This window comes from Egretta garzetta, unplaced genomic scaffold, assembly GCF_000687185.1.
Source record: "Egretta garzetta isolate BGI_Z169 unplaced genomic scaffold, ASM68718v1 scaffold22, whole genome shotgun sequence".
Lineage (NCBI taxonomy): Eukaryota > Metazoa > Chordata > Aves > Pelecaniformes > Ardeidae > Egretta > Egretta garzetta.
This window is the reverse complement of record NW_009259102.1, coordinates 2,764,877-2,781,680: the sequence shown is the minus strand read 5'-3', so window position 1 is coordinate 2,781,680 and position 16,804 is coordinate 2,764,877. Positions and strand designations below refer to the sequence as shown.

The window sequence follows — 16,804 nt, the reverse complement described above, 5'->3', positions numbered from 1 at the left end:
GTAAACAATTAGTCTTCATAGGATATATCAGTGCGTACAACATGCATAAGGTTAACTGTCTGAAGTGTCTGTGAGTGTCGGCTGCTGGGCAGACAGACATACTCTAATACGTTCTTGTCTGTACAGTAGTGTACCCTCACTTTGTCACTTACTGATTTTTCTGAGTAGAGTAGTGGGAGATGGTTCTGGGGCTAAGAACACTTTGTGGCTCAAGAGGCTAAGATTCCCGACCAGTGGCAGGTCTGGGATGAACACCCAGATGATACCACAAGAGAAAATCATCAGCACAATCAGAAGTGCAGATGGAGCTGCGTTGTCAGGAGAGACTTGTTACACTCCAAAGGGGAAATTAACCAAGCCGCAAGGCTGACACAATGGAAAAAGTAAAATAAATATCAGGCAAGCAAAATATTGACCGTGAACCAAAAAGTTTACATGTATAACCCTTGAATACAGAAATGTAATTCAAAAAAACCTTTAAGAACTTAGTAAACGCCTAATATCTTCACACCCTAAAAGTGCTTGCATTTCCTAGTGATGAGTTACAAAATGAATTTTCACGGGGTTTTTTTTACTTCTTTATGCTATGACCCTTGTTTAACATCATTAGTGCATGTTCTTAGTTTGGGTGTTAGTCGGAGAACAGTTATCAAATCTATACCCTAAAAAACGACCAGCATTTTACACTCCTTACAGGAAAGTCTCCATTTCAGACACTGCCTGGTTCTTTGCTATGTGTCTCCACTGAAACTGCAGTGGAACAGCACCCTAATTATGATCTTGCCACTAGCACAGGGTAGACACTGTCTTTGGAGGACAGTTCTTCATTGCAATTTCTCTAAGGTTTTCATCCCTCCAGTCCCAGATAGATCTTGTGTCACCCTGGCAGATGACGGTGGAACCATATATCTCTCTCACACAAGTGGTAGGAGCATCCATTTTTGGTTCGTTTCTTCTGTGCCTACCCAACAACCCCCACACCACAATGACTTCTTGGTCTTCCATCGAAAGCTGAACAGGGTGTTTGTGTGTGTAAGAGAGAGGTCTGGCCAAGCAGGCTCAGGTCTACCTGACCGATACAGAGCAGGTTTCCCACCCAGGTAACTCTGGTTGTGGGCACATGAAGCACCAACTCCACATCTCCACTGCCCTAAAGCCAGCTGCTCAGCTGCAGTCAGTCTCTCTGACTTCTGTTCTCCCTCCTGTCCATCTAAAGCCTTCCAGATGAAAATCTTGTGGGTCTCTGAAAAATGTTACAACTTCATTTTTTTTTCCCTGAAATGAAATTTCAGCAAAAAAGTAATCCATCTAACCAGCATAATTATGACTAAATACCCAAACAATCTATATGTGTGTGTGTGTGTATGTATGAAATCTGTATCTGAAACAATAGCATATGTTAACACTTGCAAATGTAGTGTGATTTCATTTCCCCCTTTTAGATTTGATTCCTCTGGGTCTGATGCCGTGCCTTTTCACTCCTGACCATTCCCAGCTGCTGAAATGGTCTTTGGGAACACAGGCTTCCTGAGAGCTACTCTACGTCTCACTAGGTCTGAACCAGGCACACACCAAAAGCAAACTCTAAAGCTAAAAAATAAAGTAATGGGAGAGAATCAGCCCACTGTTGTAATTCTGCTTAGGGTAGGTGCACAGAGCTGCCGGCGCAGGCTGAAGCTGTTGGTTTTGGCTCCCAGCTGCAGAGTCAGGGAGCAATAAATTAGGTCACAGCTGGAACTTTTTTCTTTGCAAACATATAGCCATCAATGTAACTAAAACAGAACAGCTCTCTTTCTCCCATAAAACACATCCATCGATTTTTTAGTCAGGATTGTCCTAACAGAACTGTGCGGAGATACCAACATTCAGCAGGTCAGAGATTCAACCAGCAACTCCTGTGGCAGGCTCATAATTTCTGGGTTAGATGAAGGCTACCTCTCAAGAAAAGTATAAATTCCATGTAAATTTCAGATTCGTGAAAAAGGGACCAGGACACCATCTCCTCTGGGTACATAACCCAAGTGTGGCAGGCAGATGTAATTGCTGGGTCTCACAAATCAAATACGCTTCAGGAGCAAGGAACGAAATCGCTTCTTGAATTTCTCTTGCGATTCACATTCGTAGTTTGGTAATTTAGGTGTCTGAAAGGTTGTGCGTCTGCCTAGTGTCTAGTCAGCATGGTGTTGAAATACCCGGGATTAAGAGCTCAGATGCGGTTTGTGTCCACCGCTTTGGCTGTGGGAGGCTCAAAACCCCAGCGCTGCAGCTGTAGGACAGACTGGTTGAAGCTCAGGTGCCATTTTGGTCTGACAACAGCATATTTGAGGATACTGGCAGAGGCCTGGTCCCTTTAATTATGGGAAGAGTGACATTCATGTTCACTGTCACAGGCGTGTGTTAACTGGATGTTATTACAGGCTTTCTTTAGGTTAAGTTAAGCTTCACAAGGGAGAAACAAGTCTTGAAACAGAATTACTAGAAATTTCCAGTCTAATTAAAAGTTATGTTTTCTTGGAACTTTGAAGGTCCTACAGCATCATAATGGTGCTTCTGTGTCTGGCAATTTATGTTAAAACCTGCTTAACTTTCTAAATATGTAAATGAGTCACATAATAATGATTATATATATGATTTATTGTTTTTTTTAATAACAGCTACTGATCCCAAAGAAAAAGCATCCATCAACAGGGATGAGAGAGAGCTATGACTGAGTGCCACTGCACTGTTAGCTCCACTGTTACCCTTTCTTAAAAGGCTAATACAATCTTTTGAGTCTTTTACCACGTATGGGTCCAACAGCTAAATCGCAAAAAAAAAAAAAAAAAATCCAGTATTTTTAGAAACCCATGGAATCTAAGGTTATTGGTATAGCAAAGCTATAGCACAGAAGATTCTCTCCATCCTGGAGAACAGAGACATGTGACAATGTATGTGTTTCCTGCCAGAAACAGTCCAAGAAATGTGCTTGAAACTGATTTTAATCATTGCTGGTTTCCACAAATCTCTTCTGACGGGCCACCTTGGTAAAATAAGGCCCTCAGATGAACATTTCTGAGAGTTAGCCCACTGTGAGAAGCTGCAAGGAAATTCCCAGGCCACCTGAGGATGTTGTTAAGAGGCAAAAGGCAAGTTCTAAGACTTGTTCCTTGCTTTGTCCTCAGGGAATAGGTGAGCCTGCTGCTCTTCTTTGGTCAGGACTTAACAGATCGTACCTAGCCACAGCCTTGGGGTTTGAATCCATACTTCAGAATGGATGCCAGGATCATTCTGATTCTACAAAATGTTGACTGGAGTAGAATCAACCGAAAGAAAAACAAGAAAAAAAGCAAAAAAATGAAATGAAAGGCCATTTTTCATAACGGGAGCCAAGCCGGCGGTCTTCACCTTGGAAAAGGGTGGAGTGGAATTTGTGCCTTCCCAGCAACACACCCAGAGAAGCCCATGATCATCGTGGACAAGGTTAAGCCAGTTCACTGTCTGCGCCGAGTGTAAAGCCTCCCCCGCTCGGGGAACGTCCGTCCTGCCTTCCTGAACTCCGCCTGCAGTATCTAGAGGAAAGCGGGCTCACATTGTCTTCCACCGCTCGCCCCAGGAAACATGATATCATTCTCAAACAAAAGCGGGAAAGCTGACAGATCTATTGAGATGGGTGTGACTGCAGCCCACACCTCGCTGGCCAGCCCCTGTGGAAAAGGCAGCGAGCGGCGGCTCTTCAGCGCTGCGCTGCCTGCGCTGCCTGCGCTTGCGGCCGACCGCAAGCACGGGTTCTCTTCCGGCGACTCGGTGAACATTGCTTGTGCTCTCTGTCAGTTAGGTGTATGTTACCAGGCAGAGAAGCAGGAGAGACAAGGGAAAAGAGTCAGGGCAACTGGGATTTCTTTTCTTCTCTGTCCCTAATACTTACAGCGCCAGGTATCTCCTTAAACTGAAAAGCTGGAAGTGATCTGAGGGCTAAATACATGAATCAATGCGCAGCTAAACAATCAAGAAACTTAAGCCACAAAAGAGGAATTGGTAAACAATACACAGCCTATTACAGCAACAGCTAGATAAGAATACTTCCAAATACTCATTTAACAGACTTTAAACACATTTTTTGCCTGTATTGATCTCTAGCCTTTTAGAGAAGCCAAAAGTAACATCTCAAACTCGTTTGTTTGTAATTTCACTTAGCTATTAACATGCTGCTAGTCAAGAAGGTCTGGAAATCATAAAGCAAGTTACGCAGCAATGAGGACTTCTGCCTTTTCTTGCTACTTTCACATTTTCATTGCAGCACAATCTGCAGTTTTACAGCACATCATCTCTTTACTGTGAGATGGATCTGAACAACCTATGCATATCTCAGTGAAGTGGTTAGGAGCGAGTTAAGCATCTAAGGTTATTGTGTGAGTTGTATTTCACTTTTACAGATTTTGCTTGGTATGTTACCCAGGAGAAACTGTCCAGAAAATCAAAATACAGATGGTGAAAGCGATACTCAGATGCTGAGCAACTAAGAATCTGATGGGAAGAGCGCAGGCTCCCTCCCTCAGGGCTCTGCTTTGTGACAGCTTCACCAAAGCATCTCCAACATTAATGCTCTGAATAGTATAAACTAAATTTGCATTAATATAATCTTACTGTGTACCTTTCTGCAGATGTCTCATGACTAACTTCTGACTTGCTGAACTTAATGACATTTGCTGACAATACTGAATCATTCTTTAGCTGTATCTGAAGTGCCATTAATTAATCTAATATAGTATGCATTTTTCTGCCTTTTTTGTCCACTGACTTTCATCTAGATTCCAGTTCTGGAATATCGTCTAAAAATTTGTCTAAAATCAGATACTGGAATACCTGGAAACGTCAACATTTCCTACCGCACAGCCGGTTCGCAAAGCCGGTCACAGAAAAAGTCAACATTTAATCTGTACGTAGAGCAGATATTCTTGGGGAAAGACATTGACGGTTTCAAAGTAATGAGCTTTATGAAAAAGTTAATATCAGTAGACAGAAGAGAAACCCTGTTGCAGCGTGCCTTTGTGTCAACAAATGACTTCAAAGATTAAAAAGGGGTAGCAGCAGGTTCTGCATGTAGGTAAGCCCTCCCCAGTAGCTTGGCCAGGGTCCTGCCTTCGCTCACTGTGAGAGCACTGCAGAGAGATGCATGGTCTTGCTGAAACAAACACAAGCACTTAAATCATCAATAAAGGCAAGTGCTGGCATAAGGAGCAGGGAGTCCCACGCTTTGCCTGCACATCGCGTGAGGAGCAAGAAAGGCATGACACAGGTCGACTACAGATATTAAAGCAAAGGCTTACCTGAAATCATCAGGCTGAATCCACAGAGAACTAGGTGTGCTAAAGGGTCCATGCTTTCCAAAATATATCCATCCAGTTCTTACAGTCGCTCATGGAGTATGCTTTCCTCAGGGCAGACGTTTACTGGTTACTCCTCTCCTGCATGGTATGCTGTTTACAAGTCACAGGCAAGAAATCGCAGTGCTGGAGCAGGCTGGAACAGTCTCATTGCTGTCTGAGTACAGGGAGTTTAAGTTCCTTTTTCCTGTTTCCTTTGTAGATTAGGATGGGAAAGGCAGGATCTTAAAGGCATTTTTGTATCAGCGGGACTGCAGGGCAGTGCAAATCCCGTCCATCCAGCAATACATCAAAACAGTTATCTGGAGCAGCTGGAGAAGCGGGGGACTGCTGTTGGTCACAGTCAGCAAAATAGGAACAATGATGGCATCCTCCAGTAGGCGGGAGAGTGCAAGTGAGAAGTCCTCCACCTAGGTACGGTAGGTGGAAAGTGTCATCCCCCTCTCAAAGTGCAGATCTGCTAACTTATCCGGGTGCTGTTGTCTTTTCCCCTATTTATTTAATCCACGTGTAAGCTGCTGGCTGCAGCACATCTCAACACACAGTAATAAAAATATGAAGCAAACAATAACAAAACAACCAGCTGAATCCAGTATAGACCAAACCCAGCCATGATCCAGCAAACTGCTCCATTAGTTCATGGAAACAATTCTTCTCCACGTTTCGCAATTGGAAACAGACTGAAAATTTGTTGCGATGGTAAATCGCACCCAGAGTCATTATGACTTCAGTGGGATCAAAACGCCACATCGCTCAGGGGAGTCTCGAAACTCAGAAGCTGAAACAAAACATAAGGAAAAAATACAAAGAAAACCACAAGAAAATTAATGAAATAAATGGAAAAGCAGCACTCAGATATATAAACAGAACTGCAAATAAAGGGCAATCTTATTTACCACTTGACTAAATATAACCCTGACAATGTAGCATTTGAAAGTCTTGTAGTTCTGCCAAGATGCTAACACCCAGAATGACTTTTACAGAAGTATAGAAAAGCGAATGTTCAGCATCATTTTGGAAAGGGAGTATGGGTTGGTCCTACTTTGATTTAATTTCCTTAGGAAGACCTTTTAGCCTTTGATTGGTGTAGATTTCACAGAGAGCCCTTTACACCCAAGATCTATTGCCATGTGCACAGAAGGGTGTCACCTACAACAGATTTCAATGCATTAGCCCAGAGCTGCTCCTCAAATGCAACCCCCCCTTCCCCTGCCCCTGGAAAAAAAAACAAACAACCAAACAAACCCTGAAAGCCAAACCAAGTAGGAAGTTAAGCTGAAAATACCCACTGGGTGCAAAACCACAGTGTGATGTCCAAACATGACTAGAATTCCACTTTGAGATTAAAGGAGGCAGAGTATAAGGTATGTACCTGATCTGGTTCCAGACCAAAATATACACATGTATTTTGTCCATCTTTGATTTTGGGGAACATTTTCTTCTGCTCTTAGACATGAAGAGGCAATGATTATTCACACTCCAATTGCAGGTTAGCCTTTATAAGCCTGCTGGTATAGGACCCTCCAGTGTCAGAATATTTAGTATATTACCAGATAGTAAGCATTATCATAATTCCTGTGTAGGTGATAACTCTGTTCTGTTGCTCAATTAACCTAATTCTAACATGGCCTATCCTTAACTTTTTTCTGTGTCTTTTGATTTGTTGAAGGGTGAGGGGTTAAACAACTTCAGTCAAGCCTGTGGTTCTCCAGGTTGTTACTGTAAGCTTAGAGGGGTTTTTAAACTTTTCATTTAAATCTTACTCCCCAGGGCATAAAAGGCCACTGAGGAGAAACACATCATGTCTCCATTTTTATTGCACCTACATGCAAAGCAATGCATATGGACTGCTGGTGATACTGACCTTGCAGTATGCATAATTGGCCAGGTCAGCTATTCACTATTGTTTGAAGAATCAGCTTGTGCCTGCTGGTCATTCCATCTGCCTCATATGACATGGTAGGTGTCTCCAGGATGAGAGTGGACAGCCTAAATATGCAATACTCCACAAAGGCATGAAGCCTGCAAAGACTTGCTGAAGTCAAAAGAGAGGAAATACGTACTTACCCAAGTCAGAATTTGGTTGGGATACCAACCATAGCAGGCTCATGTATTTGTTTTGTGTTTCATTATACAATTTCATTTCTGACAAAATAAAGAATAGCATCTGTGGTCCAGCTAACATTTGAGTTCTTGTTCATGGGTATTAAGTGTTCAAGCTTAGATCTGTTTCTCTTTGGAAGGCATTTAAGCACCATAGTTTGATTATTGCTCCCATTGACATCAAAATTAATCACATGATAAGCTTTTGCCTGACTCTGGAATTTGAAGGACTTCACTATTCCGGCTTGTTCTTACTCACATTTAAGTGTCTGCTAGCCCCACTTCCCATATTTTGATGCTTGTATTTCATCTTATTAGAACATGAATCTTCATAATAGTAGGTCATATCAATTTTCTGTCCTGTGAACTAAAAACTGTATGATCTGATCATCCATCTGTTTACTGAGCAACACAGAAGTGCAGCAGAATTGTCTGTCCCCTCCACCAACCAGCAACAACACTGTAGCAGGATCCCGTGCATGAGCCCATTTCTTGCTATCCCTTCCTCAGATTATGTTGGTGAATCTACAAAAAAGAGGATCCTAAATCTCAGCCCGCATTCACTGTTACAGAGCAGAAGATTTGGAAATAGCCTTCTGGCAAAACCAGTTTGCCAGTAAAAGAAACTGGGCTAAAAATGAGGATGGCAGGAAGAGTAAAAGATGATATCGAGCTACTCTTAGTTTTTGTTGGACGTGGGACTAATAGAGGCTGTTGGCTACTGGGCTGGCTGATGAGCATGTCTATGGCACGTCCTCAGGTGGGTATGTAGCTGTAATTGGGCCCCATAGTCTATACCCTTTGTCTTTTCTAAAAGTACTTGGAAAGACTCAGGAAGGCTGTCCAAGCCCGCGTGATTTCTAAAGTGTTCCCATCAGGAACATCAGTTTTGTTGGTGGTTAACTGCTGATTAATACATATCAGCATTCACATCTAATTTAACACCCATTACAATGGCATGCATGAGTCTTTAAATTAGTTACAGCAGGGAAACAAATTGTCTTTTAACACATAAACATAACCCTAGCATTAAACATGGCTTTTCATAACTCTGTTTGCTGAAGGCTAATTTTATGATATGTCAGGTTCCCTGAACTCCCAACTCCAGGCTTTCCTCTTTAGATAAGCAGCACACTTGTCTCAAGGACAATCCATTCATGCATGCTGTAGTGCATGGAAATATGTGAGGAGGAAAAAGAAACAATGCCACCCTGCACTTCTTTAATCAGGTAGATGTGTTAGCAAAAAGCACATATCCTCTCACAGTGTCTCATTGTATTATGCTTTTTGGAAACAAGCCATTACTTTGGCCTTGACATGATGTTAATATGCATTAGTAGGAGGCAGCAAAGGAACTTGAGGAATTATTACCGCAATCAGCTAATGTGAAGCAGAGGCTCATAAGTGATGGAGTTTAAGCTTCTTCTTAAAACTGAGAGGGGATCTCATAAATACTTAAAAATATCTTAAGGGTGGATGTCAAGAGGACAGAGACAGACTCTTCTTGGTGGTGCCCAGTGACAGGATGAGGGGCAATGGGCACAAACTGAAGCAGAAGAGGTTCCAGTTGAATATGAGGAAGAACTTCTTCACTTTGAGGGTGACAGAGCACTGGAACAGGCTGCCCAGGGGGGCTGTGGAGTCTCCTTCTCTGGAGATATTCAAAACCTGCCTGGATGATGTCTTGTGCAACCTGCTCTGGGTGACCCTGCTTAAGCAGGAGGGTTGGACTAGATGATCTCCAGATGTTCCTTCCAACCCCTGCCATTCTGTGATTCTTTTCTTAAACAGATCCTGTTCTCCCCTACAGAACAGCCTATGCCACTGAGGCCAACCACAGCCCCTAAGCCACCTATTTTGGATCACCTGGAAGTGACAGGTAGCAGCCAGGTGACCCATCAGAGGACATGTGCTGTTACTGGTCTAAGCAGTCAGGATGAGGACTACCCCTTGCAAGGCAGCGGCAAGGTAAGAACTTGGAGGGAGATAAAGGCTTCTGCGGTACGTAGTTAAAGATAAGTCCTGCTAATGTGGAAGGGACAGTGTGGAGGAGTGGCGATATTGTAATAGGTGGTTGTGAGGAACTTTATAGTGGGGTAGAAAAGGTAACAGAGTCTGTTTTTTTGTTGCAGCTCATTCTCTTGACTTGGCAGCCTGTGCTGAGGAGGTGCAGTTACTTCTTGCTTTTTCTCCTGCCTCTCCTACATATGTGTACTCAAAAGGCAACTCAGGATTGCAAATGTAGCTATGATCAGGGGTTTTGCTCAGTGTTTTTGTTTTCTTCTCAAAAAAGAGCTTCTCTTGGATTTTCAGGAGACCGTAGTCTGGAAAATGGCTGAGTACAGAGCAGAACAGAACAGAACGGCCTCAGCCAAAGGGAGCTGTAACTTTCCTGTCTTCCTTGCTAGTGAAACGAAAGGGAATTTACTACAAAGGAATTAAACACAGGATCTTGTCAGAATCTCAGGTTTCTCTCAAGGGGAAAGTTCAGGTGATGAAACAACACAGGAGTACTTTAGGGCTTCTATATCTGCCAAGTCACTGTGAAGGACATCAGGCTGTTCGAGTTAGGTCTGTCCTCAGGAAACTTCTACTCTGTAGGCCTTACGTAGATTTTAGAATGGCATGTTGTCAGCAGAAAGAAGAAAAATAATTTCTGTTTCCCAGTTCTTTGCTGACAAAAGAGACTGATGCTATTTTCAAACAATGCTTGGAGAAAGAAAATGTGGGAAGTGAACAGCCAGCAGTGGTGATGGCCACTGATAATGTCAAACATGTATATGAAGTCACATGAGTGAGAAGTCAGCAAGCTAGCTATATTCCACTTAATTTGTATGAAAAGGACAAAACTGCATCCTTGTTGTCATTGCTTCTTGAGCCCATTGTTTTCCTACTTAAGAGTGTGCCTGCTCTGTTCTTTGAAAGATCTGCTAAAATGGGTGATTCCAAATGTGCTGCTTTAACCCCAAATCAAGCTTTTGTTTCTACGCCAATTTTTTTAGAAGGTCTGGAGATGAATGAGATTCCCCAGCCTGAAAGAGGTGTCACCCAACAGGAGGTAAGCAGAGCTCATAGTGAAGCTACAGAGTTCACAATTTTTCTCCTCTGTTCTGTTACTGCTTTTCCAGTTAATTTTTCTACATACATTTTGAAGGAGGAATGAGCCTGTGTATTTATGTTTAAGCGTAACAACTGTATATCCGAATGTCTTTAAGATATTAACACTGAATCACCCCAAATGATGCACAGTGATAAAATATGACTTCCTAAAGTAGCCCGGCATAAATGAGGCAAATTTCACATCTGTGCAATTTGGAGACATAAAGATTAACTGCATAAGCCACTTAATGCATTTGAAGTTTGCAGATCTGACTGTTGCTTCCAAGGACCAGGAAATGGGCCTTGCTAATTAGATCTTGGGGTTAGTGTTTTCAACCATTAAGGTTACCAAAATTAATTCTTAAAATCCCGTTTGCAGGACCAACCATCTTCCACTGAATTAATCTCACACTGCTAATGTGACTCTAATGGTAATTTTTATTTGATGACTGCATCATTTAACTTCATTTACCTTGAACCAGCATTCAACACATGCAGCTTAGTGATGTGTTTGCTATCTACCTCGCTCTGCTTCCAAATTTATGTCACACTGGCATTGGCTAAAACCTTGTACTGATGCAGAAGAGCCACATGTGTGCTGTTGGTGAGCTGCAGTGTAACAGTTCCCTCTCTTGGGCACTCCAGCTTTCACTTCAGTCTTCTCTCTGTGTGAAAGATTGCTAAATGGCAATTTTTTGAACAATATAGTTTTAGCAATTCTTGAAATACAGAAGCATGAAAGACGTGCACATCTCATCTTAAGGTGGGACGTTAAAATGTGGATTTGCGTAAAGAACTTCAGTAACTTGCAGATCAATAATCCTAAAAAATTATTAAATACAGCAAACTTGAAGAAAAGTCCAAGCCATGAAACACCCTCTCTTCATTTAATTTGAAAAAAAAAGGAAGGAACAGGAAGGATACTGGAAATTTTAAGGCTTTATTTGGGATTTTGTCCCCCATGCATAACTGTTGGGGTGACTGATACTATTGATAATTTCTTCTACGATAATTTTTTTCTTTTTCTTTCTAATTTTCAGAGGTGCTGAGTCCCCCTCACCCCACTTGAAATAGCATTTTTGGGCAAACTTGCCTTGTATGTTGGAGACAGGTCTTGCATCTTACTCATCCTTTGCTATACAGGAGAAATCTTGGGTCTGATCCAAAGATACCAGTGCTCAGTGAATCAAGCTCAGTCACTTTAAATGAATGTAGCTTTCAAGGAATTAGCTGTACAAGAGGAAACAAGAGCGGATCATTTTACATCTCTGGCTCTTTTTTTTTTTTTTTTAGATGTGGGAGGCTTCCTCCATTTCACACATTTGGCATATTGTCCAGTTAGTCCTCCTTCCTGAAAGGAGAACCTGCAACTGTAGAGCACAAGTCAGGGCAAAGATCATTTCTTCATCTGCTCTAAACTTCTGCCAACCCCAGCGAATGATTGATCAAGGCTGGGATTTGAATTCAGATCATCTCTGCAGTTGTGAAATGCTTAAAGGCTTCCTTCCTCTTACCAAAGAAGAAAAAGATGAGAACTATTTTGTTCGGGAGTAATTCAGTCCCCCTTCCCAGTGATTAACCTCCATTTCACAGGATTGCTCTGGCTGGAGTTATTGCCTACTGCATAGGCAATAACTCACACACATATATGTATATAGTGTTCAGCTAGTATTCACCATGCAAATGAACTCCGATTTTATGATCTTTCAGAATCCGAGGGGTTTTTTTCTTCACTCCGGACAATTGCCACATCCCCCCCACCCAGATGCCTATGAGACATGTTTCCAAGGAGTTCACTCAAAGCAGATACTTTGCAGAATAGTTATAAAGTAAGCACTTTAACATAGTTCTCCTCAAAATGAGATACACTTATGGCTAGTGCCTCTACACAGGGTCTGCCTTAGGCCTTGTGTTTTTGTTTTACACTTGTGGCAGAGACATAGAAGCATACTGAGAGACTTTACAACCGCTTCACTTTGGAAACATATCCCTCCGATTGTGAAATTGCACATACCAGCACCAAGAAGCATTAACGTTAACCAATGTCATCAGGCAGAAAGAACTAAAAAAGACTCTCAGTGTTCTGCCTGTCTGGAATTGCTCACAGGAATGCTGCTTGTTGTCTTCTAAACTCACTAACACAAGGGAAGGAATCAACTGATTTTGAAAGAAAAATAAGGTTTTTTTGATCACAGTGAAAAGCAGTGAAGGTAAGATGAAGCAGGAAGACCAGCAGGAGGATTAACTCTTGCCCGCAGCAAAAATACAGTTTGCCTGGAGACATGATATCCCTAAACACAGGAACAAGGTTGGTGCAGTGTCATCCCCATGATGAGCTGGGAAAAAGGACAGTCATTCCTACGTTCATTCTCATGCAAAGCACAGTGACAAGATAGAAATAACAGACCCTTTGGTGGAAGATTTTGAAACCAAAATGCTCATTTCCATGCAGCGTGTCAGTGAAGTGGGATTTGGAGTGACAGATGCTGCCAAACCTGGTATACTAATGCCTCTGTGGCATCTTCCTGGAGGAGGACCAGGCTAGGGAACTTTTAAACAAACTGGATATACGTGAGTCCATGGGGCTTGTTGCCCACCTGTGCAGAGGCAGCTGCTGATGGCACTGCGAGGCCATTCTCCATTATCTGTTTTTTCATGCTGATAGGAAGAGGCTTCTGAAGACTGAAAGAAGGCAAATGTCACTCCTATCTTCAGGATGTTGTCTACCTCAGCATTAGCAAGGTGTTTGTCATGGTTTCCCATAAATCCTCACAGATAAGCTGACAAAGTACAGGTTAGATAAGTGGACAGTGGGGTGGACTGAAAACTGGCTTGTGTGATCAGTGGCCCAAAGTCCAGCTGGACGCCAGCTGGGGTGGATACTCGTGCCAATACTGTCTAAACTTTTCACTAATGATTTGGATGCTGGGTCAGAGCGCACTCTCAAGAAGTTTGCAGATGATACAAAGCTGGGAGGGGTGGCTGATGTACCTGATGGCTGTTCAGAGGGACCTGAACAGGCTGAAGAAATGGGCAGACAGGAATCTCATGAAGTTCTATGGAGGTAAATCCACAAAGATGCAGTCCTGCCCTGTGGGAGGGACAACCTGGGCACCCATACACATTGGGGGCTGAGTGGCTGGAAAGCAACGTTGCTGAGAAGGACCTGAGGGTCCTTCCTGGTGGACACCAAGCTGACCATGAGTGAAAAACAAACGGCAAAAAATGCCAACAGCATGTGGGTGTGTTCAGAAGAGCACTGCCAGCAGGCTGGGGTAGGTGATCCTTACCTTTGCTCAGCCCTGGTGAGACGGGGTGAGCAGAAAAGGTTTTCAATTTCTCCACCCCATAGATGCTGCCACTTCATTAATATCCTCTCAGGTTGAAGTCATAGCAGAAAAAGCGTAAAAGACTGCCTTGGTAGAGAGACCTGCATTACTGAATTAGGGTCTTGATTCTATGATTCTAGTTGAAGATGTCCCTTCCCATGGCAGGGGGGCTGGACTAGACGGTCTACAAAGGTCCCTTCTAACCAAAACCATTCTATGATTCTATGATACACATCCAGGAACTCTGTGAAAAAATGCTGTCTGGTACTTAAACTTGTATTTAAAAAAAAAAAAAAAAAAGATAAAAAGAGGTAAAGAAAAGGTTATTTTCACTGAGACTTTAGGAGGTAGGTATGGATACGCTTTACCTGTCTCACTGCTGGGAATGAGTTATTAACCTCCCAGAGAAAGATTAAATGCCTGCTGCGTAGCTCACCATTTAGAATCCATATAGTTCTTTTTGGCCATGGGTACTATGACCATGACCCAGGACCATAAGGATGAACTGTTAAATGAAGGAACAGTTGAGAAGATTCTCAGACAGAAACGATCTGGAGAATCTTCAACAGAACAAGGAAAAGAAGCGCATGCTGGAGAGAGGGCTTTTATGACAGGCATCTCCCGGGAAGTGCAACAAAACCCTGCACATTTCACCATGCTATCTTACAGAACCACTACCAAGGAATAAAACCATCCCCTGCCCTGAGTGCAAGCAAATTTAAAGCAGTCTGTTTATTCAGCCTGCAGCTTTTTTCCATTGTTCATTAAAATATGTTATTGTAGCACAAGTGGAATTCAGGAGGCGATTTCTCCAGCTGATGGTTTGATTGGTGGGAATATTAGACTTCAACTTTATCTCAGCAAATTATGGGCTCTCTCTGGAATAGCTGAAACTTTGACAGGAAGGAAGAGACATTAGTGGGAATTTCCCCTAGATAACGGTCCTTGGTTTATAGAAATCCTGTTCCATTATCTGTAAATATTATACAGACATAAATATGTGGAGCAACAGCATTTGCTGTGCTGAATTTGGAAACACAGTGCTCTCTGAAAGTACCTTCAATATTTTTGTGTTATATACCTCTTTATACTCAAAATGGCAGTCACACATTTGGAGATATTTAGTGACAAAAATACAGAATTTCTATTTTAACGGACTCAGTGCATTTTCTAATTCTTGAAGCATATAGTCTACTTCTTTTTCAGAAAACTTTTCTAAAAGAGCAGAACAACCATAAATCAGGACCCCACTGTTTTTTATTATTTTCTGTAAAAGGCTAGGTTACTGTCTGGCTAAGATTCCTACCTATAATCAGCTGTGCTTTATTCTCTTTGATCAGGACTAGCTTATAACATACCAGGTAGAGGAAATTAGCAACAGGTAGTTTATAATTATATGACATATAGAATGTCAGGGAAATATACATGTGGAAATTTTGTTTCATGTAAACATTTTCTGAAATTTCTGTACTATAAAGCACACTATTTTTTCTGTATCAGTCCTGGTTTTGTTCTATGTTGAATCTATTTCTATGTATTTTTGTCAAAGTAGAGGTTGCATATGATGTTACAGCTTGAAACCTGAGGAAAAAAGCCATTGCAGAAAATACAAGTAATTTTCCCTGTTATAGTCTTTATTGGTGAATACTACAAAAGTAAAATACTCTGCACAAGGTCAGTATTAGCTCTGTTTCACTACTTTTTATCACAGTTCTCTCCTTAAAGTTACATTAAAAAATAAAAAATAAGTTGATCAGTTCTCCACTGGGAAGTGAAAATCTGCTGACAGATCCAAAGTACATTTGCTTTTATTAGAAGGCTTTATACTATGAAGCAATTCTGACTTAAAAGGATGCTTGTTATCCTTAGGTGTTTTCCTTACCCATTATAAATGGCTATTTAAATAGGGATGGTATGCTGATTATTACCATTTATCTTATTACAGACTTCATTTAAGATATTGTGTATGAGAGCCTGTCAGGCAGTCCTTATTCAGGGAAAGCTCCTATTCCGTTTGGCAGGCATAGGACTACAAGACAATCAGAGATTCGTTGTGTAAAGCAGACTGAAGTTTCGCACTTGAGATGCAATCCAGCAATGGGCCTCAGTAAAATGTTCTGATGATTTTACACTCATTGTACAGTTTTTCCTTTTTGTTTCTACAGGTGTCTAAAATTCAGTTTATTTCTAATTTTTTTTAACGTTGCAAATGAAGGGATACTATCAAAACCCATGACTTCTAAAAACCTGGAAAAAAACTTTTAAGAGTATCTACCACTGTAGTGGTGAGCAAACGAGCTCCATAGCCCAGCTTTCCACACTGCCTGTGCACATCTCCCATTGTTGGTCCACTGGGGCAGGAAGGAAGTGCCGGGGTTCAGTTCTTGGTGTTCTGTAATGCTTCTATGAGAGCTTTGTTGTATTCTGTGACCAGCTTTCTCACGTTCTTCATTATTGGCTGGTAGTCACTCTCCTGGCTTTTCGTTGCTATGACTGATTAAAAGAATTAAGGAAACAAGGTGCCAGTATAAATATTAGCATAATTAGAGATCAGAAAGGAACGATAATACAGTGGTTCTGTGAAAACTGTCAAGGGTTGCAAACAGTGGAAAAAACGCAAACTGGGTCTGAAAGATTTATACCAATTTACTAGCTGCCATCTCATGCCAAGCATGGTAAAAAAAAAAGAGATTACATGCAAGAGTCAGTTTTGTTTTCATATATATAGGCAGTAGGTCCCTTGTGGAAGACTCTGCCCATTGTTACGTTGCAAACAAAACCATTTCAAAGCACTCAGCTATTTACAGCCATACTGTTTGGCACTGCTGGACTCCAGCTACAAAGTCCCAGCCCAAGAAAGCAGGACCTTTCTTTCCACAGAAGACAGAAAACTCTGTAGCAGAGCCTGCG

General features: G+C 41.9%; 2 protein-coding genes across 2 annotated transcripts in view; both read right to left on the bottom strand.

Moving 5' to 3' along the window:
* TEK (TEK receptor tyrosine kinase) overlaps positions 1–5,630 on the bottom strand; it is a 43,162-nt gene extending 37,532 nt beyond the window's left edge. Inside the window, 1 exon segment of the mRNA XM_009635235.2 lies at positions 5,307–5,630. Coding sequence (XP_009633530.2) covers positions 5,307–5,358 — 52 coding nt within the window. The 5' untranslated portion in view covers positions 5,359–5,630.
* Positions 5,631–15,520: 9,890 nt separating this feature from the next.
* The window catches only part of IFT74 (intraflagellar transport 74), a 37,681-nt gene continuing 36,397 nt past the window's right edge, over positions 15,521–16,804 (bottom strand). Inside the window, exon 19 of the mRNA XM_035890804.1 lies at positions 15,521–16,387. Coding sequence (XP_035746697.1) covers positions 16,272–16,387 — 116 coding nt within the window. The 3' untranslated portion in view covers positions 15,521–16,271. The remainder of the gene's footprint in view (positions 16,388–16,804) is intronic.